Raw genomic sequence first — 27,802 nt, forward strand, 5'->3', positions numbered from 1 at the left:
CCTCCCCCCTCTGTCTCACTCCCTCCCTATCCCACTCCCTCCCTATCATCCTCGCTCCCTCTCTCCCTATCTCCCTCTCTCCCTATCTCCCTCCCTCCCTAACTCCCTCCCTCCCTAACTCCCTCCCTCCCTAACTCCCTCCCTCCCTATCTCCCTCCCTCCCTATCTCCCTCCCTCCCTATCTCCCTCCCTCCCCCCCCCCCCCGTCTCCCCCCTCTCTCCCTGTCTCCCCCCTCTCTCCCTGTCTCCCCCCTCTCTCCCTGTCTCCCCCCTCTCTCCCTGTCTCCCCCCTCTCTCCCTGTCTCCCCCCTCTCTCCCTGTCTCCCCCCTCTCTCCCTGTCTCCCCCCTCTCTCCGTCTCCCCCCCTCTCTCCCTGTCTCCCCCCCCTCTCTCCCCCCCTCTCTCCCTGTCTCCCGCCCTCTCTCCCTGTCTCCCCCTCCTCTCTCCCTGTCTCCCCCTCTCTCCCTGTCTCCCCCCTCTCTCCCTGTCTCCCCCCCTCTCTCCCTGTCTCTTCCCCCCCCTCCCTCCCTCCCCCCCTCTCTCCCTCCCTCCCCCCCTCTCTCCCTCCCTCCCCCCCTCTCTCCCTCCCTCCCCCCCTCTCTCCCTCCCTCCCCCCCTCTCTCCCTCCCTCCCCCCCTCTCTCCCTCCCTCCCCCCCTCTCTCCCTCCCTCCCCCCCTCTCTCCCTCCCTCCCCCCTCTCTCCCTCCCTCCCTCCCTCCCCCCTTTCTCCCTATCTCCCTAACTCCCTCCCTCCCTATCTCCCTCCCTCCCTATCTCCCTCCCTCCCTATCTCCCTCCCTCCCTATCTCCCTCCCTATCTCCCTCCCTCCCTATCTCCCTCCCTCCCTATCTCCCTCCCTCCCTATCTCCCTCCCTCCCCCTCTCTCCCTGTCTCCCCCCTCTCTCCCTGTCTCCCCCCCTCTCCCTGTCTCCCCCCTCTCTCCCTGTCTCCCCCCTCTCTCCCTGTCTCACCCCCTCTCCCTGTCTCACCCCCTCTCCCTGTCTCCCCTCCTCCCTGTCTCCCCCCTCTCTCCCTGTCTCCCCCCCTCTCTCCCCCCCTCTCTCCCTGTCTCCCCCCCTCTCCCTGTCTCCCCCCTCTCTCCCTGTCTCCCCCCTCTCTCCCTGTCTCCCCCCCCTCTCTCCCAGTCTCCCCCCCCCTCTCTCCCAGTCTCCCCCCCTCTCTCCCGGCCCCCCCCCCTCTCTCCCTGTCTCTTCCCCCCCTCCCTCCGTCTCCCCCCTCTCCCTGTCTCCCCACCCTCTCTCCCTGTCTCCCCCCCCTCTCTCCCTGTCTCCCCCCCTCTCTCCCTGTCTCCCCCCCTCTCTCCCAGTCTCCCCCCCTCTCTCCCTGTCTCCCCCCTCTCTCCCTGTCTCACCCCCTCTCCCTGTCTCCCCTCCTCCCTGTCTCCCCCCTCTCTCCCTGTCTCCCCCCCTCTCTCCCTGTCTCCCCCCCTCTCTCCCTGTCTCCCCCCTCTCTCCCTGTCTCCCCCCTCTCTCCCTGTCTGCCCCCCCTCTCTCCCAGTCTCCCCCCCCCTCTCTCCCAGTCTCCCCCCTCTCTCCCAGTCTCCCCCCCTCTCTCCCTGTCTCTTCCCCCCCTCCCTCCGTCTCCCCCCTCTCCCTGTCTCCCCCCCCTCTCTCCCTGTCTCCCCCCCCTCTCTCCCTGTCTCCCCCCCTCTCTCCCTGTCTCCCCCCCTCTCTCCCAGTCTCCCCCCCTCTCTCCCAGTCTCCCCCCCTCTCTCCCTGTCTCCCCCCTCTCTCCCTGTCTCACCCCCTCTCCCTGTCTCCCCTCCTCCCTGTCTCCCCCCTCTCTCCCTGTCTCCCCCCCTCTCTCCCTGTCTCCCCCCCTCTCCCCCTGTCTCCCCCCTCTCTCCCTGTCTCCCCCCTCTCTCCCTGTCTCCCCCCTCTCTCCCTGTCTCCCCCCTCTCTCCCTGTCTCCCCCCTCTCTCCCTGTCTCCCCCCTCTCTCCCTGTCTCCCCCCTCTCTCCCTGTCTCCCCCCTCTCTCCCTGTCTCCCCCCCCTCTCTCCCAGTCTCCCCCCCCCCTCTCCCAGTCTCCCCCCCTCTCTCCCAGTCTCTCCCTGTCTCTTCCCCCCCTCCCTGTCTCCCCCCCCTCTCTCCCTGTCTCCCCCCTCTCTCCCTGTCTCCCCCCCCCCTCTCCCCCGTCTCCCCCCCTCTCTTCTCCCTGTCTCCCCCCTCTCTCCCTGTCTCCCCCCCCCCCCTCTCCCCCGTCTCCCCCCCTCTCTCCCTGTCTCCCCCTCTCCCCTCCCTGTCTCCCCCCCTCTCCCTGTCTCCCCCCCCTCTCCCTGTCTCCCCCCCCCTCTCCCTGTCTCCCCCCCTCTCTCCCCTGTCTCCCCCCCCTCCCCCTGTCTCCCCCCCTCCCCCTGTCTCCCCCCCCTCCCCCTGTCTCCCCCCCCCTCTCCCCTGTCTCCCCCCCTCTCCCCCTGTCTCCCCCCCCTCTCCCCCTGTCTCCCCCCCCTCTCCCCGTCTCCCCCCCCTCTCCCCTGTCTCCCCCCTCTCCCCTGTCTCCCCCCCCTCCTCTCCCTGTCTCCCCCCCTCTCCCTGTCTCCCCCCCCCCTCTCTGCCTGTCTCCCCCCCCCTCTCTGCCTGTCTCCCCCCTCTCTCCCTGTCTCCCCCCTCTCTCCCTGTCTCCTCCCTCTCTCCCTGTCTCCCCCCCCTCTTTCCCTGTCTCCCCCCCTCTTTCCCTGTCTCCCCCCCCTCTTTCCCTGTCTCCCCCCCCTCTTTCCCTGTCTCCCCCCCTCTTTCCCTGTCTCCCCCCCCTCTCCCCCTGTCTCCCCCCCCTCTCCCCTGTCTCCCCCCCCTCTCTCCCTGTCTCCCCCCCCTCTCCCTGTCTCCCCCCCCTCTCTCCCTGTCTCCCCCCCTCTCTGCCTGTCTCCCCCCCTCTCTCCCTGTCTCCCCCCTCTCTCCCTGTCTCCCCCCCCTCTTTCCCTGTCTCCCTCCCCCTCTCTCCCTGTCTCCCCCCCCTCTCTCCCTGTCTCTCCCCCTCTCCCTCCCTCTCGTTGGGAACAGTGGGCCAGCGACAATGCCCGGGGGTGGGGTTGGGGGGGGCGGTGGGTGGTGGGGACAGTGGGGGCGGGGGAGGGGACAGTGGGGTGTGATCCCTGGGTGTGCCCATGACGTGGTTTCTCTCTGCCCAGGACTCGCTTTGCCATCCGGGCCACATCCTGGAGGAGGAGGACGGGCTGGTGAAGATCGCACAGACGGTGAGGAGCCTGGAGATTGCTGTGAAGCCCAGGCAGGTCCGGCTGTCGTCCCAGGACTGAGGGCTTGTGCTTCCGGACACCCTGGAGGGGCAGTGACCCCTCGAACGTGCCGATGGCACTCAGCAAGACAGCTTGAAGAGCACCTCACCCTCAGCAAGAAATTCAAAAGGAGTTTAAAACTAAAATAATATTCCCGATGATTGGGGGGGGGAGTCCAGAACGAGGGGTCACAGCGTGAGGATAAGGGGTAAACCTTTTAGGACTGAGCTGAGGGGAAATTTCTTCACCCAGAGGGTGGTGAATGTGTGGAATTCACTCCCACAGAAAGTAGTTGAGGCCAAAACGTTGGGTGATTTCAAGAAGGAATTAGATATCGCTCTTGGAGCTAAAGGGATCGAGGGACATGGGGGGAAGTGGGGGGTGGGATCAGGATATTGCATTTGATACTCAGCCGTGAATTCATAATGAATGGTGGAGCAGGCTCGAAGGGCCGAATGGCCTCCCCCTGCTTCTAATTTCTCTCTTTCTATTCAGTTTTTTTTCCGTCCAGTTTTGTTCCCTCATCGCTGCTATCCCCCTCCTGCAACTGCCCCCCCTGCCCCCCCCCCCCCATTCCCCACTTCACCCCGGCGCGCACAGGCCGTGATTATGGGGGTAGGATATTCGACTGCGCGAGGCAGCGCAGCTGAATCCAATCTTCTCTCCAGCCGTTATTGAGGAGGTGAGTGGACGATTTGCTTTGGCGCCCCCTCTGTGCCCTCCTCCTTCCTCCTTCCTCTGGGACCCCGGACCTTACCTGCAGCTGCGGGGGGGGGTGAGTGTGGGGGGAGCCCGTCATCTCCCCAGTCCTGGCGGGGTGGGGGAATGCCGCCTTCGCTGTAAAGGTATTTCACAGACTGGAGAGTGCTCTGGGATTTTCACCCTCACTGTGAAATGTGCTGTGTTGATAACAGGTCTATCCGCGTGTTACTAAATCCAAAACTTATACATTAAAAAAAAGCCACCATCTCACAAACCCTTGTCTGTTTTATTTCTTCATAAACATTTACGGTGGACGTATTGGGGACAGTGAATATCAGAGAAATGCACAACATAAAGGAACATCAAACCAGAGTTATATAACAAGGGACATTCGCGCCAAACAACTACCAGGCAGCGAGGATCTAATCATCACCCCTTGACACTCAATCGCATTACCATCACTGAACCCCCCTTTATCAACATCCTGGGGGTTACCATCACTGAATCCCCCACTATCAACATCCTGGGGGTCACCATCACTGAATCCCCGACTGTCAACATCCTGGGGGTTACCGTCACTGAATCCCCCACTATCAACATCCTGGGGGTTACCATCACTGAATCCCCCACTATCAACATCCTGGGGGTTACCATCACTGAATCCCCCCACTATCAACATCCTGGGGGTTACCATCACTGAATCCCCCACTATCAACATCCTGGGGGTTACCATCACTGAATCCCCCACTATCAACATCCTGGGGGTTACCATCACTGAATCCCCCACTATCAACATCCTGGGGGTTACCATCACTGAATCCCCCCACTATCAACATCCTGGGGGTTACCATCACTGAATCCCCCACTATCAACATCCTGGGGGTTACCATCACTGAATCCCCGACTGTCAACATCCTGGGGGTTACCATCACTGAATCCCTGACTGTCAACATCCTGGGGGTTACCATCACTGAATCCCCCACTATCAACATCCTGGGGGTTATCATTGACCAGAAACTCAACTGGGACCCAGTCATATAAACACAGTGGCTCCCAGAGCAGGTCAGAGGCTGGGAATCCTGCGGAGAGTAACTCACCTCCTGACTCCCCAAAGCCTGTCCACCATCTACAATGATGTGGAGATGCCGGCGTTGGACTGGGGTAAACACAGTGAGAAGTCTCACAACACCAGGTTTAAGTCCCAACAGATTTATTTGGTAGCACCAGCTTTTGGAGCGCTGCTCCTTCATCGGGTGTCCAAATACACCTGTTGGACTTTAACCTGGTGTTGTGAGACTTCTTACCGCACCGTCTACAAGTCAGGAGTGTGAGGGAACACTCCCCACTCGCCTGGATGGTGCGGCTCCAACAACACTCAAGAAGCTCGACACCATCCAGGACAAAGCAGCCCCGCTTGATTGGCCCCCCATCCACAAACACCCACTCCCTCCGCCACTGAGTGTCAACGGTACGTGGGAACACCCCCACCTGGAGGTTCCCCCTCCGAGTCACTCACCATCCTGACTGGGAAATATACCGGCCGTTCCCTCACTACCGCTGGGGTCAAAATCCAGGAACTCCCTCCCTAACAACACTGTGGGTGTACCTACACCACACGGGGACTGCAGCGGCTTCAAGAAGGCAGCAGCTCACCCACCACCTTCTCCAGGGGCGATTAGGGATGGGCAGTAGACGCTGGGCCCAGCCAGCGACGCCCATGTCATGAGAACGATTGGGAAGATGGAGTTGGTTCATTTTTTTTCCAAACATGCCTTGCTGTGGCTAAGTCCATATCAGGTGATGTTTGCGGAGCGTTCCAGCCCCCGTTTCCCCCCCTCCCCTCCCTCGCCAGGGGTCCCGGTGGTGGGCCGGCCCCCCGGGGAGAGGCTGCAGAATGTTGTGTCTCAGAGACGGAGGGTGCGGGGCAAGGGGGGGGTTCAGTTGGTGGAGTCGATGATGGAGGTTGCAGAATCTAACTCGTGTCGGAAGGAGAGCCGGGCTTTCTGGGTGTAGTAGGTGCAGCCTTTGTGTCCGTCACAATTCCCGTGGCTTCGTCTGATCACCTCTGCTGAGCTCATGGGGCCTGGAGTGGGGGGAGAGAGGAGAGCAGGAATGAGAGAGAGAGAGAGAGAGAGAGCGGGTCTGGTCTGAAGCTGACTGGAGGGCGTGTGGGGAATGTGGCTGAGAATCCGAGTCTGGGAATGGCGTCTGGAATGTCCCAGACTCAGGATTGGGAAGCAACGCGGTGCATTCCAAAGGTGCGGAGCTATGGTACGTGAGCGGGGGGGGCAGGGGGAAGAGGGGTGGGAGGGAGGTGGGTGTCAATGGGGTGGCTGTGATGGCTTATACCCCCCCCCCTCCCCGGGGGTGGGGGGGGGGGGGGGGGCTGGAACACTCTACAAACGTCATGTTCAGGAAGGGGGAGGGGGTGTCACAGAGACAGCATCCCTGTGTGCTGGGGGGGGGGGGGGGGGGTGTAGATGGTGGGGGGAATTGTTGGGGGAATGTGGGGGGGGGGGGGGGAGGTGCCAAAGGGCTGGCTGTGATGGCTCGTACAGTTGAATAGCCTGACCTCAGCCCCACTTGTGGAAGATGGTTGCATTTTGGTAGAACTAACGTAGGGGGGAGCTATACGATAAATGGCAGAACCGTAAAGGGTGTAGATACGCAGAGGGACCTGGGTGTGCAAGTCCACAGATCCTTGAAGGTGACGTCACAGGCGGAGAAGGTGGTGAAGAAGGCATATGGCATGCTTGCCTTTATAGGACGGGGCATAGAGTATAAAAGTTGGGGTCTGATGTTGCAGATGTATAGAACGTTGGTTCGGCCGCATTTGGAATACTGCGTCCAGTTCTGGTCGCCACACTACCAGAAGGACGTGGAGGCTTTGGAGAGAGTGCAGAGGAGGTTTACCAGGATGTTGCCTGGTATGGAAGGGCTTAGTTATGAGGAGAGATTGGGTAAACTGGGGTTGTTCTCCCTAGAAAGACGGAGGATGAGGGGAGACTTAATAGAGGTGTATAAAATTATGAAAGGCATAGATAGGGTGAACGGTGGGAAGCTTTTCCCCAGGTCGGTGGTGACGTTCACGAGGGGTCATAGGTTCAAGGTGAAGGGGGGGGAGGTTTAACACAGATATCAGAAGGACATATTTTACACAGAGGGTCGTGGGGGCCTGGAATGTGTTGCCGGGCAAGGTGGTGGAGGCGGACACACTGGGAACGTTTAAGACTCATCTAGATAGCCACATGAACGGAGTGGGAATGGAGGGATACAAAAGAATGGTCGAGTTTGGACCAGGGAGCGGCACGGGCTTGGAGGGCCGAAGGGCCTGTTCCTGTGCTGTATTGTTCTTTGTTCTATGGTGAGTGAGTGAGTGGAGGAGGGGGTGTCGCTGAGACTCAGTGCCCCGTGTTCTGGGCGTGGGGGGGAATGGTTGCGGGGGGCGGGGGGCATTGTGAGGGGGTAAGGGGGCAGGGGGGGAAGGTGGGGGGGGGGTGCGGATGGTGGGAGGGTGGGGGTGGTGGGGCGGTGGGGGGAAAGTGGGAAGGGGGGGGCAGACTCACCCTCCAGACTCTGGCTTTTTGCCAGCTTGCTTCGCTCCTTGCGTCTGTTGTACCAGGGGAAACACGTCAGGACTTTTACCCCCATCGCCCGCCGGGTACACGCTCGGTACTCTGGAACAACAGAGAAACAGTCAGCATCTTTACCCCCATCGCCCGCCGGGTACACGCTCAGTACTCTGGAACAACAGAGAAACAGCGTCAACACCCAACCCAAACCCACACTGCCCTCACTCTCCAGCCAGCTCGATGGGCTGAATGGCCACTCCCTGTGAACCCAGCCCCATTCTGGCCATGACGACAAGCCCCCCCCCCCCCCACTCCCCTGTCCCCCCATCCCTCCCCCTCCCCACTCCCTGCTTCCTATTCCCCCTCCTCCTCCCCGCTCCGGGGGGGGGTGTCAGTGTGAGCTGGGCTCTGGGGTCGGTCAGTTCTAACACTCTGTGTGTCACCAGGCTGGGCCGCAGCCTGGGCCTCTCCTCCACCCACATTGCTCCTGTCTGCCAGCCCCACACTGTGGCCTAGACAGGGGAGGGTGAGGGATACAAGGGCAATTAAACACTGGGGCACTCAGAGAGACAATAGACCCCAGTTAGAGACAGCAGCCAGCAGAGCGTTTCCTGTGGGAGGGGAGATAGGTGAATATGTGTGTGTGTGTGTCTATCCGTTTGTGTGTGTGTCTGTGTGTGTCCGTGCGTACATGCGTCTGTGTGTGTGTGTGTCTGTCCATGTGTGTCTGTGTGTGTGTGTGTCTGTCCATGTGTGTCTGTGTGTGTGTGTGTCTGTCCATGTGTGTCTGTGTGTGTGTGTGTCTGTCTGTGTCTGTGTGTGTGTCTGTCCATGTGTGTCTGTGTGTGTGTGTGTCTGTCCATGTGTGTCTGTGTGTGTGTGTGTCTGTCTGTGTGTGTGTGTGTGTGTGTGTGTCTGTCCATGTGTGTCTGTGGGCATCTGCATCTGTACAAAGTGAATTCCTCTCTCTAGCCCAGGGATCACTGGACAGTGATCAGGAGCAGGAACCCTGGCTGATTTCCCCTCTCTCTCTCTAACCCAGGGATCACTGGACAGGGATCAGGAGCAGGAACCCTGGCTGATTTCCCCTCTCTCTCTCTAACCCAGGGATCACTGGACAGTGATCAGGAGCAGGAACCCTGGCTGATTTCCCCTCTCTAACCCAGGGATCACTGGACAGTGATCAGGAACCCTGGCTGATTTCCCCTCTCTCTCTCTAACCCAGGGATCACTGGACAGGGATCAGGAGCAGGAACCCTGGCTGATTTCCCCCCTCTCTCTCTCTCTCTAACCCAGGGATCACTGGACAGGGATCAGGAGCAGGAACCCTGGCTGATTTCCCCTCTCTCTCTCTAACCCAGGGATCACTGGACAGGGATCAGGAGCAGGAACCCCGGCTGATTTCCCCTCTCTCTCTCTAACCCAGGGATCACTGGACAGGGATCAGGAGCAGGAACCCCGGCTGATTAATGACTGCGGTTTCAGACAAGGCTGTAGGTGGAATTCATGCCAATCTGTGGAATGAACTGATCCGTGGGAATCATATTGTGTCCTCTGTTTCTGTAACCTCTTGAAAATATATTCTACATTTTACTATCTAAAATGTATCAAACTAGCATTGAAAATATTAAGTTGATCTTTCTCTACACCCGAGCTATGACTGTAACACTACACTCTGCACTCTCTCCTTTCCTTCTCTATGAACGGTATGCTTTGTCTGTACAGCGCGCAAGAAACAATACTTTACACTTTAAAGTTTTTTATTAGTGTCACGAGTAGGCTTACATTAACACTGCAATGAAATTGCTTTGATTTGATTTATTGTTGTCACATGTACTGGGACACAGTGAAAAGTATTGTTTCTTGCGCGCTCTACAGACAAAGCATACCGTTCATAGAGAAGGAAAGGAGAGGGTGCAGAATGTAGTGCTACAGTCATAGCTAGGGTGTAGAGAAAGATCAACTAAATGCGAGGTAGGTCCATTCAAAAGTCTGACAGCAGCAGGGAAGAAGCTGTTCTTGAGTCGGTCGGTCCGTGACCTCAGACTTTTGTGTGAAATCCCCCAGTCGCCACACTCCGGCGCCTGTTCGGGTAACACTGAGGGAGAATTTAGCACGGCCCAATGCACCCTAACCAGCACGTCTTTCAGACTGTGGGAGGAAACCGGAGCACCCGGAGGAAACCCACGCAGACATGGGGAGAATGTGCAGACTCCGGACAGACAGTGACCCGAGCCGGGAATCGGACCTGGGTCCCTGGCGCTGTGAGGCAGCAGCGCTAACCCACTGTGCCACCGTGCCACTGGGATTGAACCCGGGTCCCTGGCGCTGTGAGGCAGCAGCGCTAACCACTGTGCCACCGTGCCGCTGGGATTGAACCCGGGTCCCTGGCGCTGTGAGGCAGCAGCGCTAACCACTGTGCCACCGTGCCGCTGGGATTGAACCCGGGTCCCTGGCGCTGTGAGGCAGCAGTGCTAACCCACTGTGCCACCGTGCCGCTGGGATTAAACCCGGGTCCCTGGCGCTGTGAGGCAGCAGCACTAACCCACTGTGCCACCGTGCCGCTGGGATTGAACCCGGGTCCCTGGCGCTGTGAGGCAGCAGCGCTAACCCACTGTGCCACCGTGCCGCTGGGATTGAACCCGGGTCCCTGGCGCTGTGCGGCAGCAGCACTAACCCACTGTGCCACCGTGCCGCTGGGATTGAACCCGGGTCCCTGGCGCTGTGAGGCAGCAGCGCTAACCCACTGTGCCACCGTGCCGCTGGGATTGAACCCGGGTCCCTCGCTGTGAGGCAGCAGCGCTAACCCACTGAGCCACCGTGCCGCTGGGATTGAACCCGGGTCCCTCGCTGTGAGGCAGCAGCGCTAACCCACTGTGCCACTGTGCCACTGGGATTGAACCCGGGTCCCTGGCGCTGTGAGGCAGCAGTGTTAACCCACTGTGCCACCGTGCCACTGGGATTGAACCCGGGGCCCTGGCGCTGTGAGGCAGCAGCACTAACCCACTGTGCCACCGTGCCGCTGGGATTGAACCCGGGTCCCTCGCTGTGAGGCAGCAGCGCTAACCCACTGTGCCACTGTGCCACTGGGATTGAACCCGGGTCCCTCGCTGTGAGGCAGCAGCGCTAACCCACTGTGCCGCCCACTTTATCCCAATATAGTAATAAATCAAATTAAAGTAACAATATCCGATAACGCAGCAGTACGTGTGAACTATCTCTCCCTCACCTGATTCAGAACGAGACGATCCAAAACTCTAAAACTCCCCCGGATTCTCTGCACCGGGACAGCAGGGATCCCCCGCAGCTTGAGAGCAGTCTGCTGGCTCGGGTGGATCACACTCTCTCGCTGACAACCCTTCAGATTCACTCACACTCTCCCCGAGCTCAGGGACAAACTTCTAGAAGCTTTCTGGACTGGGTTTAGCAATGTTTTCTGTCTCTCGCTCTCTCTCTGACAGCAGACGTTCTGATTGCTCCCTCTGGGACCTCTGCAGATACTGGCTCCTGTTGTTGAAGGCTCTTCGGCTGAAGGGTGGGAATTGGGTGGGGGTGCTGACCCCTTCCAGTGCGGAGAGGCTGCTCGCTCTCAGTATCAGAGCTGTGTGAATGCCAACAATCGATGGGCTGGCCAGAACACCCCTCCTACTGAGGGTGAGGACATTACATCACGTAACCCACTCCTTGCACGACACAGCTCTCTCTCTCTCTCTCTCTCTCAACTGGGTGAGGCTGCCTCTGCAGACAGGCTGTGAGAGAGAGAGTGTGTGTGTGTGTCAGTGTGTGTGTCAGTGTGTGTGTGTCAGTGTGTGTGTCAGTGTGTGTGTGTCAGTGTGTGTGTGTGTCAGTGTGTGTGTCAGTGTGTGTGTGTGTGTGTCAGTGTGTGTGTGTCAGTGTGTGTGTCAGTGTGTGTGTGTCAGTGTGTGTGTGTCAGTGTGTGTGTGTGTGTGTGTCAGTGTGTGTGTCAGTGTGTGTGTCAGTGTGTGTGTGTGTGTCAGTGTGTGTGTGTGTGTGTGTCAGTGTGTGTGTGTGTCAGTGTCAGTGTGTGTGTGTCAGTGTGTGTGTGAGTGTGTCAGTGTGTGTGTGTGTCAGTGTGTGTGTGTGTCAGTGTCAGTGTGTGTGAGTGTGTGTGTGTCAGTGTGTGTCAGTGTGTGTCAGTGTGTGTGTGTGTGAGTGTGTGTGTGAGTGTGTGTCAGTGTGTGTGTGTGTGTGTCAGTGTGTGTGTGTGTTTGTCAGTGTGTGTCAGTGTGCGTGTGTGTGTCAGTGTGTGTGTGTGGGTTTGTCAGTGTGTGTCAGTGTGTGTGTGTCAGTGTGTGTGTGTGTGTTTGTCAGTGTGTGTCAGTGTGTGTGTCAGTGTGTCAGTGTCTGTGTGTGTGTATTTGTCAATGTGTGTGTCTGTGTGTGTGTTTGTTAGTGTGAGTCAGTGTGTATGTCAGTGTGTGTGTGTGTGTCAGTGTGTGTGTGTGTGTGTATGTCAGTGTGTGTGTGTGTGTCAGTGTATGTCAGTGTGTGTGTGTCAGTGTCAGTGTGTGTGTGTGTGTCAGTGTGTGTCAGTGGGTGTGTCAGTGTGTGTGTCAGGGTGTGTGTGTGTCAGGGTGTGTCAGTGGGTGTGTCAGTGTGTGTGTGTGTGTCAGTGGGTGTGTCAGTGTGTGTGTGTGTGTCAGTGTGTGTGTGTGTGTCAGTGTGTGTCAGTGGGTGTGTCAGTGGGTGTGTGTCAGTGTGTGTCAGTGTGTGTGTGTCAGTGTGTGTCAGTGGGTGTGTCAGTGTGTGTGTGTCAGTGTGTGTGTGTGTCAGTGTGTGTCAGTGGGTGTGTCAGTGGGTGTGTGTCAGTGTGTGTGTGTCAGTGTGTGTCAGTGGGTGTGTCAGTGTGTGTGTGTCAGTGTGTGTCAGTGGGTGTGTCAGTGTGTGTGTGTCAGTGTGTGTCAGTGTGTGTCAGTGTGTGTGTGTGTCAGTGGGTGTGTCAGTGGGTGTGTGTCAGTGTGTGTCAGTGTGGGTGTGTCAGTGTGTGTGTGTCAGTGTGTGTCAGTGGGTGTGTCAGTGTGTGTGTGTCAGTGTGTGTGTCAGTGTGTGTGTGTGTGTGTCAGTGTGTGTGTGTGTGTCAGTGTGTGTCAGTGTGTGTGTCAGTGTGTCTGTGTGTGTGTGTGTGTCAGTGTGTGTCAGTGGGTGTGTCAGTGTGTGTGTGTCAGTGGGTGTGTGTGTGTGTCAGTGGGTGTGTCAGTGTGTCTGTGTGTGTGTCAGTGTGTGTCAGTGGGTGTGTCAGTGTGTGTGTGTCAGTGGGTGTGTCAGTGTGTGGGTGTGTGTGTCAGTGTGTGTCAGTGGGTGTGTCAGTGTGTGTGTGTGTCAGTGGGTGTGTCAGTGTGTGTGTGTCAGTGTGTGTGTGTGTGTCAGTGTGTGTGTGTCAGTGGGTGTGTCAGTGTGTGTGTGTCAGTGTGTGTCAGTGTGTGTGTGTCAGTGGGTGTGTCAGTGTGTGTGTGTGTGTGAGTCTCGCTGTCAGGCGGTGAGGTCTGTGGAATGGAATGTGCACTGAACAGATTAAAATCCCAGGGGATGTCAGGCAGACCAACAGAAACCAGCCAGATCCAAACACATTTAACCCTTTCAATTCAACTCAGCGATTCAAAGTTAAAGTTTATTTATTAGTGTCACAAGTAAGGCTGACATTAACACTGCAATGAAGTTACTGTGAAAATCCCCCAGTCGCCACACTCCGGCGCCCGTTCGGGTAACACTGAGGGAGAATTTAGCACAGCCAATGCACCCTAACCAGCACGTCTTTCAGACTGTGGGAGGAAACCGGAGCACCCGGAGGAAACCCACGCAGACACAGGGAGAACGTGCAGACTCCACACAGACAGTGACCCGAGGCTGGAACTGAACCCGGGTCTCTGGTGCTGTGAGGCAGCAGCGCTAACCCACTGTGCCACCGTGCCGCTGGGATTGAACCCGGGTCTCTGGCGCTGTGAGGCAGCAGCACTAACCCACTGTGCCACCGTGCCGCTGGGATTGAACCCGGGTCCCTGGTGCTGTGAGGCAGCAGCGCTAACCCACTGTGCCACCGTGCCGCTGGGATTGAACCCGGGTCCCTGGCGCTGTGAGGCAGCAGCGCTAACCCGCTGTGCCACCGTGCCGCTGGGATTGAACCCGGGTCCCTGGCGCTGTGAGGCAGCAGCGCTAACCCACTGTGCCACCGTGCCACTGGGATTGAACCCGGGTCCCTGGCGCTGTGAGGCAGCAGCACTAACCCACTGTGCCACCGTGCCGCTGGGATTGAACCCGGGTCCTTGGCGCTGTGAGGCAGCAGCGCTAACCCACTGTGCCACCGTGCCCCTGGGATTGAACCCGGGTCCCTGGCGCTGTGAGGCAGCAGCGCTAACCCACTGTGCCACAGTCCAAAGATGTGTGGGTTCGGTTGATTGGCCGTGCTAAATTGACCCTTAGTGTCAGGGGGATTCGCAGGGAAACTGAAAGCAAATTCCTGCAGACGCTGGAATCCGAAACCTACAGAGAAAAACCGCTGGAAAATCTCAGCAGGTCTGGCAGCCTCAGTGAGGAGAGAAAAGAGCTGACGTTTCGCGTCCTTTTGACAGAGGGGTCACCTGGACTCGAAACGTCAGCCCTTTCCTCTCCTCACTGACCTGCTGAGATTTTCCAGCGGTTTCTCTTTGGGTCGCAGGGTAAATATGTGGGGTTACGAAAACAGGACATGGGTGGGATTGTGGTCGGTGCAGAGCCGATGGGCTGAATGGCCTCCTTCTGCACTGTAAGGACACGTGAACAGACGGGGAATAGAGGGATGCAGGCGGTTGGTCTGGGTAGGACAATGTGATCGGCACAGGATTGGAGGGCCGAAGGGCCTGTTCCTGTGCTGTACTGCTCTGTGTTCTTTGAATAAGCTTCAACCATCCCAACGGTGAATGAACGGGTCAGTACTGTCACTAATAGAACGTAAGAACATCAGAACTAGGAGCAGGAGTAGGCCATTCGGCCCCTCGAGCCTGCTCCGCCATTCAATAAGATCATGGCTGATCTTTTCGTGGACTCAGCTCCACTTACCCGCCCGCTCACCATAACCCTTAATTCCTTTACTGTTCAAAAATCTATCTATCCTTGCCTTAAAAACATTCAATGAGGGAGCCTCAACTGCTTCACTGGGCAGGGAATTCCACAGATTCACAACCCTTTGTGTGAAGAAGTTCCTCCTCAACTCAGTCCTAAATGTCCTCCGTAGGTGGAGGCTGTGGTTAAGGCGGCGTATGGAATACTGGCCTTCATCAATAGAGGAATTGAGTTTAGAAATCGGGAGGTAATGCTGCAGCTGTATAGGACCCTGGTCAGACCCCACCTGGAGTACTGTGCCCAGTTCTGGTCGCCTCATTACAGAGAGGATGTGGAAGCCATAGAACGGGTGCAGAGGAGATTTACAAGGATGTTGCCTGGATTGGGTGGCATGCCTTATGAGGATAGGTTGAGAGAGCTCGGTCTTTTCTCCTTGGAGAGGCGAAGGATGAGAGGTGACCTGATAGAGGTGTGCAAGATGTTGAGAGGTATTGATAGAGTGGATTCTCAGAGGCTTTTACCCAGGGCTGAAATGGTTGCCACGAGAGGTCACAGGTTTAGGGTGCTGGGGAGTAGGTACAGAGGAGATGTTAGGGGTAAGTTTTTCACTCAGAGGGTGGTGGGTGCGTGGAATCGGCTGCCGGTAGTGGTAGTGGAGGCGGATTCGATAGGGTCTTTTAAGAGACTTTTGGATAGGTTCATGGCAGTTAGTAAGATAGAGGGTTATAGGTAAACCTAGTAGGTAGGAACATGTTTGGCGCAACTTGTGGGCCGAAAGGCCTGTTTGTGCTGTAGCTTTTCTATGTTCTATGTCTTTATCAAAATGTTTCTTATATTGCTTTTTATTTAAAAGATGTTCTAAATCTGTTTCCCCTTATTTTGAGGCCATGCCCCCTAGTTCTAGTTTCACCCGCCAGTGGAAACAACTTCCCTGCTTCTATCTTATCTATTCCCTTCATAATCTTAGATGTTTCTATAAGATCTATAAGATGATGAAGGATATAGATAAGGTAGAAGCAGGGAAGTTGTTTCCACTGGACAGGACAGAGCAGTACCATTCTCGCCCGTTCTATTCTGCTCCTTATCCAAGGCTCTCAAGTGGCCAAGCGTCACTGATCCCCATGAGTAAGTGTGCAGCAGAGATCTTTGCTCAGTGACTGGCTCTGAAGATGTGGTAAGAAGTCTCACAACAACCAGGTCAAAGTCCAACAGGTTTATTTGGTAGCAAAATCCGCTAGCTTTCGGAGCGCTGCTCCTTCGTCAGGTAAGTGGGAGCAAGTGGGACGAAGGAGCAGCGCTCCGAAAGCTTGTGTGGCTTTTGCGACCAAATAAACCTGTTGGGCTTTAACCTGGTGTTGTGAGACTTCTCACTGTGTTTACCCCAGTCCAACGCCGGCATCTCCACATTCTAAAGAAGTGACCAACCAGGAAGCAATTCGTGCCAACCTGGGTTGTGAAGTCATCAGAGACAGCAGTGCGATCACTCACGTACAGTTCCAGCGATCAGGAGGCACGTTCACTGCTGATTCACACCGGGAACTCAATCCTTTAACTGTTCAGTGACAACACGCAGAGTCTCCAGCCCTTGTGGACCAGGCACTCCCTGCAAAACTGGGTTCAAATCTCAGCTAGCACTTCCCTCTGCAGTGCTGAGGGAGTGCCGCACTGTCAGAGGGTCAGTGCTGAGGGAGTGCCGCACTGTCAGAGGGTCAGTGCTGAGGGAGTGCCGCACTGTCAGAGGGTCAGTGCTGAGGGAGTGCCGCCCTGTCAGTGGATGCAGTATTTAATTCCTCAACCAACGTCATCAAGAACGTGGTGAGACCACATTTGGAATATTGTGTGCAGTTCTGGTCACCTCACTATAAGAAGGATGTGGAAGCGCTGGAAAGAGTGCAGAGGAGATTTACCAGGATGCTGCCTGGTTTGGAGGGTAGGTCTTATGAGGAAAGGTTGAGGGAGCTGGGGCTGTTCTCTCTGGAGCGGCGGAGGCTGAGGGGAGACTTAATAGAGGTTTATAAAATGATGAAGGGGATAGATAGAGTGAACGTTCAAAGACTATTTCCTCGGGTGGATGGAGCTATTACAAGGGGGCATAACTATAGGGTTCATGGTGGGAGATATAGGAAGGATATCAGAGGTAGGTTCTTTACGCAGAGAGTGGTTGGGGTGTGGAATGGACTGCCTGCTGTGATAGTGGAGTCAGACACTTTAGGAACATTTAAGCGGTTATTGGATAGGCACATGGAGCACACCAGGATGGTAGGGAGTGGGATAGCTTGATCTTGGTTTCAGATAAAGCTCGGCACAACATCGTGGGCCGAAGGGCCTGTTCTGTGCTGTACTGTTCTATGTTCTATGTCTAAGAACAGATGTGTTGGTCTCTATCACATTGCTGTTTGTGGGATCTCGCTGTGCTGGGTGCAGGCAGATAGACAGAGGGTGATTCAAACAGAAAATAATCTCACCCTCAATGTCAACAAAACGAAGGAGGTTGTCATCGGCTTCAGGAAGCGTAAAGGAGAACATGCCCCTGTCTACATCAACGGGGACGAAGTAGAAAGGGTCGAGAGCTTCAGGTTTTTAGGTGTCCAGATCACCAACAACCTGTCCTGGTCCCCCCCATGCCGACACTATAGTTAAGAAAGCCTCTACTTTCTCAGAAGACTAAGGAAATTTGACATGTCCGCTACAACTCTCACCAACTTTTACAGATGCACCATAGAAAGCATTCTTTCTGGTTGTATCACAGCTTGGTATGGGCTCCTGCTCTGCCCAAGACCGCAAGGAACTACAAAAGGTCGTGTATGTAGCCCAATCCTTTGCGCAAACCAGCCTCCCATCCATTGACTCTGTCTACACTTCCCGCTGCCTCGGGAAAAGCAGCCAGCATAATCAAGGACCCCACGCACCCCGGACATTCTCTCTTCCACCTTCTTCCTTCGGGAAAAAGATACAAAAGTCTGAGGTCACGTATCAACCGACTCAAGAGCAGCTTCTTCCCTGCTGCTGTCAGACTTTTGAATGGACCTACCTCGCATTAAGTTGATCTTTCTCTACACCCTAGCTATGACTGTAACACTACATTCTGCACTCTCTCCTTTCCTTCTCTATGAACGGTATGCTTTGTACAGCGCGCAAGAAACAATACTTTTCACTGTATGTTAATACATGTGACAATAATGAATCAAATCAAATCAAAGATCAAAGGAAGGTGGCAGAGGCAGCTATTGGCGGGCTGCAGTGAGTGACCCACTCCTCGCACTGTTTAGTTGCACTCCCCCTGTCAATATAACCATAGCAACGGGATCAGAACATTCAACAAATAAAAACTCTGGAATGTTCCATTTCTCTGGGAACTGCAGCAAGTGGCCAGGGGATCAGGCCTGGGGATGCATTTCAATTCCGGACAGGGCTGTGAGCTCAGTGCATGTCTGTGTGGCTTTCCTCACACAGTCCAAAGATGTGCGGGTTAGGGGGATTGGCCATGCTAAATTGCCCCTTAGTGTCCAAAGATGTGCGGGTTAGGGGGATTGGCCATGCTAAATTGCCCCTTAGTGTCCAAAGATGTGTAGGTTAGGGGGATTGGCCATGCTAAATTGCCCCTTAGTGTCCAAAGATGTGTAGGTTAGGGGGATTGGCCATGCTAAATTGCCCCTTAGTGTCCAAAGATGTGCAGGTTAGGTGGATTTGCCATGCTAAATTGCCCCTTAGTGTCCAAAGATGTGCAGGTTAGGGGGATTGGCCATGCTAAATTGTCCCTTAGTATCCAAAGATGTGCAGGTTAGGTGGATTGGCCGTGCTAAATTGCCCCTTCATGTCCAAAGATGTGCAGGTTAGGTGGATTGGCCGTGCTAAATTGTCCCTTAGTATCCAAAGATGTGCAGGTTAGGTGGATTGGCCATGCTAAATTGCCCCTTAGTGTCCAAAGATGTGCGGGTTAGGTGGATTGGCCATGCTAAATTGCCCCTTCGTGTCCAAAGATGTGCGGGTTAGGTGGATTGGCCATGCTAAATTGCCCCTTAGTGTCCAAAGATGTGCAGGTTAGGTGGATTTAAATTGCCCCTTGGTGTCCAAAGATGTGCAGGTTAGATGGATTGGCCATGCTAAATTGCCCCTTAGTGTGCAAATATGTGTAGGTTAGGTGGATTGGCCATGCTAAATTGCCCCTTAGTGTCCAAAGATGTGCGGGTTAGGTGGATTGGCCATGCTAAATTGTCCCTCAGTGTCCAAAGATGTCCAGATTGGGTGGATTGGCCATGGGAAATGTGTGGGGTCATGGGGATAGGGCCTAGGTAAGGTACTCTGTCAGAGAATTGGTGCAGACTGGATGGGCCGAATGGCCTCCTTCTGCAATGTCGGCCTTGTATGATTCTTCCATGATATCTTGGGGTTGGGGTTTTTTGGGGTGGGACAGAGAGGGGACTTGTCCCCTTTTCTTCGAGCTCTGACACTGTTCCTGTGGCTCACATCCAACCCTTGTTGCTCCTTGTGAAGCCTTTGCCCTTATCTCGTGGCTTGATGTCTTCTTGCCTCCTGGAACTTTCTCCTCGTTTTTTTAAAAGATAATTCCGACTCCTGTTAGTTTTTTCTTGTGCGGGTCGGTGAATGGGGAGGGGGAATACCCTCGTGTCGGTGGGTGGAAAGGCGGGGGTTGTGGGGTGGGGGGGGGGGAAGAGGAAAACAGGGTGATGACCTCGTTCTGCCCTATTTTGAGATATCCTGGGGTTAGGGTTAGGGGTGGGATGGGGGCGGGCTGCGGGGGTGGTGAAGACAATCGACCTCTTTATGTCTGAAGAAGCTCATTCATCTCAGGAATGTTATCCTGACCGTCCCACGACGGGTGTAGTTGAGATCTTCTCCTCTGGAATGTTCCCTTTTGTTCTCCTGAGACAAAGAGGTGTTTTTTTTTAAAACACAAAAGCCGGGTCACTTGACAATCAGCATTCGCTGCGTGTGGGCCCTTTCCCAGAAGAGAGAGGTCAAGTTTCAGGACTTCACTTTGAATAAGGTACGTGTCCTGAAAATTAGGAATATGATAGGCCGGAGCATCCCCAGAGGATAAATTACTAACTCCTCACAGCCAGACATTGACCTCAATAAGTCTTCCAGATAAACATGACAGCTTTAAATGCAAACACATGTCCATGAATCAGACCTTAAAGGGGCAGCGTCCCTTTTATATCCACAGCCCAATATTTCCAGCACCGGCTGGGATTTTCCAGGCACGCTCACCCCAAAATCGGAAAATCCTGCCCGAGGTCAACAGACCACCCACCCCCCCCGCACCCGTGGTGGGACAGGAAAACCTCCCCCCCGCTACAGTCATAGAATCCCTACAGTGCAGAAGGAGGCCATTGGGCCCATCGAGTCTGCACCGACCACAATCCCACCCAGGCCCCATTCCCACAACCCCACATATTTACCTTGCTAATCCCCTGACACTAAGGGACAATTTAGCATGGCCAATCCACCTAACCTGCACATCTTTGGACACTAAGGGGCAATTTAGCATGGCCAATCCACCTAACCTGCACATCTTTGGACACTAAGGGACAATTTAGCATGGCCAATCCACCTAACCTGCACATCTTTGGACACTAAGGGGCAATTTAGCATGGCCAATCCACCTAACCTGCACATCTTTGGACACTAAGGAGCAATTTAGCATGGCCAATCCACCTAACCCGCACATCCTTGGACACTAAGGGGCAATTTAGCATGGCCAATCCACCTAACCTGCACATCTTTGGATACTAAGGGGCAATTTAGCATGGCCAATCCCCCTAACCTGCACATCTTTGGACACTAAGGGGCAATTTAGCATGGCCAATCTCCCTAACCTGCACATCTTTGGACACTAAGGGGCAATTTAGCATGGCCAATACGCTTAACCGGCACACCTTTGCTAAGGCTACTGGGGAGAGTTTAAACTAGTATGGTTGGGGGGTGGGAATCAAATTGAAGTGACTGGGAGAGAGGAGGTTAGCTCACAAACAGGGAAAGCTTGCCGACAGTGTGAGAGGGAGGATAGGCGGGTGATAGAGAAGGGGAGCGCTCAGACCGAAGGTTTGAGATGTGTCTATTTTAACGCAAGGAGTGTTGTGAACAAAGTGGATGAGCTTAGAGCGTGGATCACTACTTGGAAATATGATGTGGTGGCCATTACAGAGACTTGGATGACTCAGGGACAGGACTGGTTACTTCAAGTGCCGGGTTTCACATGTTTCAGAAGGGACAGGGAGGGAGGCAAAAGAGGTGGGGGAGTGGCACTGTTGATCAGAGATAGTGTCACGGCTGCAGAAAAGATGGACACCATGGAGGGATTGTCTGCGGAGTCTCTGTGGGTGGAGGTTAGGAACAGGAAGGGGTCAATAACCTTACTGGGTGTTTTCTATAGGCCGCCCATTAGTAACAGGGATGTTGAGGAGCAGATAGGGAAACAGATCCTGGAAAGGTGTAATAATGATGTGGAGATGCCGGCGTTGGACTGGGGTAAACACAGTAAGAAGTTTAACAACACCAGGTTAAAGTCCAACAGGTTTATTTGGTAGCAAAAGTCACACAAGCTTTCGAAGCTCTAAGCCCCTTCTTCAGGTGAGTGGGAATTCTGTTCACAAACAGAGCTTATAAAGACACAGACTCAATTTTGTAAGCATTATTCATGTAAATTGAGTCTGTGTCTTTATAAGCTCTGTTTGTGAACAGAATTCCCACTCACCTGAAGAAGCGGCTTAGAGCTTCGAAAGCTTGTGTGGCTTTTGCTACCAAATAAACCTGTTGGACTTTAACCTGGTGTTGTTAAACCTCTTAAGGTGTAATAATAACAGAGTTGTCGTGATGGGAGATTTTAATTTCCCAAATATTGATTGGAATCTCCCTAGAGTAAGGGGTGTAGATGGGGAGGAGTTTGTCAGGTGTGTTCAGGAGGGTTTCTTGACACAGTATGTAGAGAAGCCTACAAGGGGAGAGGCTGTACTTGATTTGGTATTGGGAAATGAACCTGGTCAGGTGTCAGATCTCTCAGTGGGAGAGCATTTTGGAGATAGTGATCATAATTCTATCTCCTTTACAATAGCATTGGAGAGAGATAGGATCAGACAAGTTAGAAAAGTGTTTAATTGGAGTAAGGGGAAATTATGAGGCTATCAGGCAGGAAATTGGAAGCTTAAATTGAAAAGAGGTTTTCTCAGGGAAATGTACGGAAGAAATGTGGCAAATTTTCAGGGAATATTTGTCTGGAGTTCTGCATAGCAACGTTCCAATGAGACAGGGAAGTTATGGTAGGTTACAGGAACCGTGGTATACAAAGGCGGTAATGAATCTAGTCAAGAAGAAAAGAAAAGCTTACAAAAGGTTCAGGGAGCTAGGTAATGTTAGAGATCTAGAAGAGTATACGGCTAATAGGAAGGATCTTAAGAAGGAAATTAGGAGAGCCAGAAGGGGTCATGAGAAGGCCTTGGCAGGCAGGATTAAGGAAAACCCCAAGGCATTCTACAAGTATGTGAAGAGCAAGAGGATAAGACGTGAAAGAATAGGACCTATCAAGTGTGACGGTGGGAAAGTTTGTATGGAACCGGAAGAAATAGCAGCGGTACTTAATGAATACTTTACTTCAGTATTCACTATGGAAAAGGATCTTGGTGGTTGTAGTGCAGACTTGCAGCGGACTGAAAAGCTTGAGCATGTTGATATTAAGAAAGAGGATGTGTTGGAGCTGTTGAAAAGCATCAAGTTAGATAAGTTCCCGGGACCGGATGAGATGTACCCCAGGCTACTGTGGGAGGCGAGGGAGGAGATTGCTGAGCCTCTGGCGATGATCTTTGCATCATCAATGGGGATGGGAGGGGTTCCGGAGGATTGCGGATGTTGTTCCTTTATTCAAGAAAGGGAGTAGAGACAGCCCTGGAAATTATAGGCCAGTGAGTCTAACCTCAGTGGTTGGTAAGTTGATGGAGAAGATCCTGAGAGGCAGGATTTATGAACATTTGGAGAGGTATAATATGATTAAGAATAGTCAGCATGACTTTGTCAAAGGCAGATCATGCCTTACGAGCCTGGTTGAATTTTTTGAGGATGTGACTAAACACATTGATGAAGGAAGAGCAGTAGATGTAGTATATATGGACTTCAGCAAGGCATTTGATAAGGTGCCCCATGCAAGGCTTATTGAGAAAGTGAGGGGGCATGGGATCCAAGGGGACATTGCTTTGTGGATCCAGAACTGGCTTGCCCACAGAAGGCAAAGAGTGGTTATAGATGGGTCATATTCTGCATGGAGGTCGGTCACCAGTGGAGTGCCCCAGGGATCTGTTCTGGGACCCTTACTCTTTGTGATTTTTATAAATGACCTGGATGAGGAAGTGGAGGGATGGGTTGGTAAGTTTGCTGATGACACAAAGGTTGGAGGTGTTGTGGATAGTGTGGAGGGATGTCAGAAGTTGCAGCGAGACATTGATAGGATGCAAGACTGGGCGGAGAAGTGGCAGATGGAGTTCAACCCAGATAAGTGTGAGGTGGTTCATTTTGGCAGGTCAAATAGGATGGCGGAATATAATATTAATGGTAGGACTCTTGGCAGTGTGGAAGATCAGAAGGATCTTGGGGTCCGAGTTCATAGGACGCTCAAAGCAGCTGTGCAGGTTGAGGCTGTGGTTAAGAAGGCGTATGGTGTACTGGCCTTCATCAATCAAGGAATTGAGTTTAGGAGTCGTGAGATAATGTTGCAGCTATATAAGACCCTGGTCAGACCCCACCTGGAGTACTGTGCCCAGTTCTGGTCGCCTCATTACAGGAAGGATGTGGAAGCCATAGAAAGGGTGCAGAGGAGATTTACAAGGATGTTGCCTGGGTTGGGGAGCATGCCTTATGAGGATAGGTTGAGAGGGCTCGGCCTTTTCTCCTTGGGGAGACGAAGGATGAGGGGTGACCTGATAGAGGTGTATAAGATGTTGAGAGGTATTGATCGAGTGGATAGTCAGAGGCTTTTACCCAGGGCTGAAATGGTTGCCACAAGAGGACACAGGTTTAAGGGGATGGGGAGTAGGTACAGAGGAGATGTCAGGGGTAAGTTTTTCACTCCGAGGGTGGTGGGTGCGTGGAATGGGCTGCCAGCAACGGTGGTGGAGGCAGATTCGATAGGGTCTTTTAAGAGACTTTTAGATAAGTACTTGGAACTTAGTAAGATAGAAGGTTATAGGTAAGCCTAGTAATCGCTAAGGTAGGGACATGTTCGGCACAACTTTGTGGGCTGAAGGGCCTGTACTGTGCTGTAGTTTTTCTGTTTCTATGTTTCTCTGCTAAGGGGTAATTTAGCATGGCCAATCCACCTAACCTACGCATCATTCAGACTGTGGGAGGAAACCGGAGCACCTGGAGGAAACCCACGCAGCCACATAGAACATAGAACATTACAGCGCAGTACAGGCCCTTCGGCCCTCGATGTTGCGCCGACCAGTGAAACCAATCTAAAGCCCATCTAATCTACACTATTCCAATATCATCCATATGTTTATCCAATAACCATTTAAACGCCCTTACACGGGGAGAACGTGCAGACTCCGCACAGACAGTGACCCCCAAGCCGGGAATTGAACCCGGGTCCCTGGCGCCCTGAGGCAGCAGTGCTAACCACTGTGCCATCGTGCCTCCATAGAGCGATACACCACAGACACAGGCCTTTCGGCCCACCCGGTCCATGGTGCCCTCCCAGCTAGTCCGAATTGCCCACATTTGGCCCATTTCCCTCTGATCCTTTCCCATCCATGTATTTATCCGAATATTTTTTAAATGTTGCTATTGAACCTGCCCCAACCACTTTCTCTGGCAGCTCATCCCATATCCGCACCACCCTCTGCGTGGAGAAGTTGCCCCTCAGGCCCCTTTTAAACCTTTCCCCTCTTACCTTAACCCAAGGCACAGTGGTTAGCACTGTTGCCTCACAGCACCAGGGACTCGGGTTCGGTTCTGGCCTTGGGTGACTGTTTGGAGTTTGCACGTTCTCCCCGTGTCTGTGTGGGGTTCTTCTGGGTGCACCGGTTTTCTCCCATGGTCCAAAGATGTGCAGGTTAGGTGGATTGGCCATGCTAAATTGCCCCTTAGTGTCCAAAGATGTGCGGGTTAGGTGGATTGGCCATGCTAAATTGCCCCTTAGTGTCCAAAGATGTGCGGGTTAGGTGGATTGGCCGTGCTAAATTGCCCCTTCAGCAAATTTGCCCCAAAACCTGGCGAGGTAGGGGAGGTGATGGCCTAGTGATATTATTGCAAGACTATTAATCCTGAATCCCGCCACGACAGACGGTGGAATTTGAATTCAATAAAAAATATCTGGAATTAAGAATCTACTGATGACCCATTGTCGATTGTCGGGAAAAACCCATCTGGTTCCTTTAGGGAAGGAAATCTGCCGTCCTTACCCGGTCTGGCCTACATGTGACTCCAGAGCCACAGCAATGTGGTTGACTCTCAACTGCCCTCCAAGGGCAACTAGGGATGGGCAATAAATGCTGGCCCAGCCCAGTGACGCCCATGTCCCAGGAATGAGTAAAACATGAAGGCAGCAAGTGGGCAGAGAATCAGAGGAATATCACAGGTGGAGAAGGTAGTCAAGAAGGCATACGGCATGCTTGCCTTCATCAGCCGGGGCATTGAGTTTAAAAATTGGCAAGTCATGTTGCAACTTTATAGAACCTTAATGAGGCCGCACTTGGAATATAGTGTTCAATTCTGGTCGCCACACCACCAGAAGGATGTGGAGGCTTTGGAGAGGGTACAGAAAAGATTTACCAGGATGTTGCCTGGTATGGAGGGCATCAGCTATGAGGAGAGGTTGGAGAAACTTGGTTTGTTCTCACTGGAACGACGGAGGTTGAGGGGAGACCTGATAGAAGTCTACAAGATTATGAGGGGCACGGACAGAGTGGATAGTCAGAAGCTTTTTCCCAGGGTGGAAGAGTCACTGACTAGGGGGCACAGGTTTAAGGTGCGAGGGGCAAGGTTTAAAGGAGATGTACGAGGCAGATTTTTTACACAGAGGGTGGTGGGTGCCTGGAACTCACTGCCGGGGGAGGGAGTGGAAGCGGATACGGTAGTGAGTTTTAAGGGGAGTCTGGACAAATACATGAATAGGATGGGAATAGAGGGATATGGTCCCCGGAAGGGTAGGGGGTTTTAGTTCAGTCGGGCAGCATGGTCGGTGCAGGCTTGGAGGGCCGAAGGGCCTGTTCCTGTGCTGTATATCTCTAGAATTTCTCAGCCCAGACAGAGGGGATACAGTCTCACCTGTGTCACTCGATGTCAGGAGCTCACAGATCTTCCTCTTGGTGTTGAGAATAGATTGGGATGTGGAATTGACGTACGGACTGACACAGTCTGACGCCCGCTCGCTCGGGATGTGGAAAACCCTGGCGATGCACTGGGACAGCAGGGTGAGAGAGTCAGCCAGGTCTCCGCCGTTGCTCTGGCAGTATATTAACGCCAGCACCGTGGGGGTCACCACCTTGCAACGCTGTCTCACGTCCTTTAGAATCTCCCTGACCGCCACTCTGCTCTCCCGCTGCCTCAACCACTCCAGCCGAAAAACAAAGAGGATCAGCCTCGCTGTGACGGATCGCGATCGCACCGGGCAGGCTTCAGCCTGGGCCTCGGGCCTGTCGCTCTGAGCTCTGCCACCCTCCTCCTCCTCCCTATCCGGGCAGGCTGCAGCCTGGGCCTCGGGCCTGTCGCTCTGAGCTCCGCCACCCTCCCCCTCCTCCCCATCCGGGCAGGCTGCAGCCTGGGCCTCGGGCCTGTCGCTCTGAGCTCCGCCACCCTCCCCATCCGGGCAGGCTGCAGGCCGGGCCCCGGGCCTGTCACTCTGAGCTCTGCCGCCCCCCTCCTCGCCGTCCAGGCAGGCTGCAGCCTCGGGCCTGTCGCTCTGAGCTCCGCCACCGTCCTCCTCCTCCCCATCCGGGCAGGCTGCAGGCCGGGCCCCGGGCCTGTCACTCTGAGCTCTGCCGCCCTCCTCCTCGCCGTCCAGGCAGGCTGCAGGCCGGGCCCCGGGCCTGTCACTCTGAGCTCTGCCGCCCTCCTCCTCGCCGTCCAGGCAGGCTGCAGGCCGGGCCCCGGGCCTGTCACTCTGAGCTCTGCCACCCTCCTCCTCGCCGTCCAGGCAGGCTGCAGGCCGGGCCCCGGGCCTGTCACTCTGAGCTCTGCCGCCCTCCTCCTCGCCGTCCAGGCAGGCTGCAGGCCGGGCCCCAGGCCTGTCACTCTGAGCTCTGCCGCCCTCCTCCTCCTCCCCGTCCGGGCAGGCTGCAGGCCGGGCCCCAGGCCTGTCACTCTGAGCTCTGCCGCCCTCCTCCTCGTCGTCCGGGCAGGCTGCAGGCCGGGCCCCAGGCCTGTCACTCTGAGCTCTGCCGCCCTCCTCCTCCTCGCCGTCCAGGCAGGCTGCAGGCCGGGCCCCGGGCCTGTCACTCTGAGCTCTGCCGCCCTCCTCCTTGCCGTCCAGGCAGGCTGCAGGCCGGGCCCCGGGCCTGTCACTCTGAGCTCTGCCACCCCCCTCCTCGCCGTCCAGGCAGGCTGCAGGCCGGGCCCCGGGCCTGTCACTCTGAGCTCTGCCGCCCCCCTCCTCGCCGTCCAGGCAGGCTGCAGCCTCGGGCCTGTCGCTCTGAGCTCCGCCACCCTCCTCCTCCTCCCCGTCCGGGCAGGCTGCAGCCTCGGGCCTGTCGCTCTGGGCTCTGCCGCCCTGCTCCTCTTCCCCGTCCGGGCTCTCTGACTCTCTCACCTCCCTGCGGGGGCCGTCGAACTCCCCAAAGAGCTGCCGGGCCACCTCGCGGCACGGCAGGGCCCGCTGGGCAGGGCCGGGCTCTCCGCAGGCGTCCCCCACCAGCAGCACAGTGTCTCTCCCTCCCAGGTGCCGGATGAGCAGCTGAAAGTCCTCCTCCACCTCTGCCTGGCACCGATCCCCCATTTCCGGCGGGGCTGAGTCCTGCAGCCAGTCCACCTCACACCTCCTCTCCGGCGACCCGGACATAGTCAGCAGCTCAGTCTGAGAGATAGTCACTCTCCCAGAGGCTGACAGATTAGATAGTCGATCGATCAGTCCCATTTCACTGTCCTGGCGTCCCATTCGCTTGGCTTGTTTGTTTGTTTAGACCGACCCAAGTCCTATCTGCCTCTACGTGCCCCTCCAGATGTGGAGGCCTTGTTAGGAGATTAATCCCGAATGATGTTTCAGCATTCCT

General features: G+C 55.0%; 1 protein-coding gene across 1 annotated transcript; it reads right to left on the minus strand.

Moving 5' to 3' along the window:
- Positions 1-3,106: 3,106 nt before the first annotated feature.
- Positions 3,107-27,802, minus strand: LOC144489063 (uncharacterized). Its single transcript, XM_078207016.1, has 3 exons — positions 25,863-27,802; positions 7,524-7,634; positions 3,107-6,040 (listed from the first exon to the last, which is right to left on the minus strand). The coding sequence occupies exons 1-3, from the start codon at positions 27,685-27,687 to the stop codon at positions 5,895-5,897; spliced, it is 2,082 nt and encodes a 693-aa protein (XP_078063142.1). The 5' UTR covers positions 27,688-27,802; the 3' UTR covers positions 3,107-5,894.

This window comes from Mustelus asterias, unplaced genomic scaffold (assembly GCF_964213995.1).
Source record: "Mustelus asterias unplaced genomic scaffold, sMusAst1.hap1.1 HAP1_SCAFFOLD_1980, whole genome shotgun sequence".
Taxonomy (NCBI): domain Eukaryota; kingdom Metazoa; phylum Chordata; class Chondrichthyes; order Carcharhiniformes; family Triakidae; genus Mustelus; species Mustelus asterias.

Excerpts from the sequence above, each read along its gene's own strand:
- LOC144489063 (XM_078207016.1), bottom strand. The coding sequence starts at position 27,687 with ATGGGACGCCAGGACAGTGAAATGGGACTGATCGATCGACTATCTAAT. Across the intron at positions 7,635-25,862 it reads CCTGACATCGAGTGACACAG|AGTACCGAGCGTGTACCCGG; the intron begins GTGAGACTGTAT and ends CTGTTGTTCCAG. Across the intron at positions 6,041-7,523 it reads AAAAAGCCAGAGTCTGGAGG|GCCCCATGAGCTCAGCAGAG; the intron begins GTGAGTCTGCCC and ends CCCCCACTCCAG.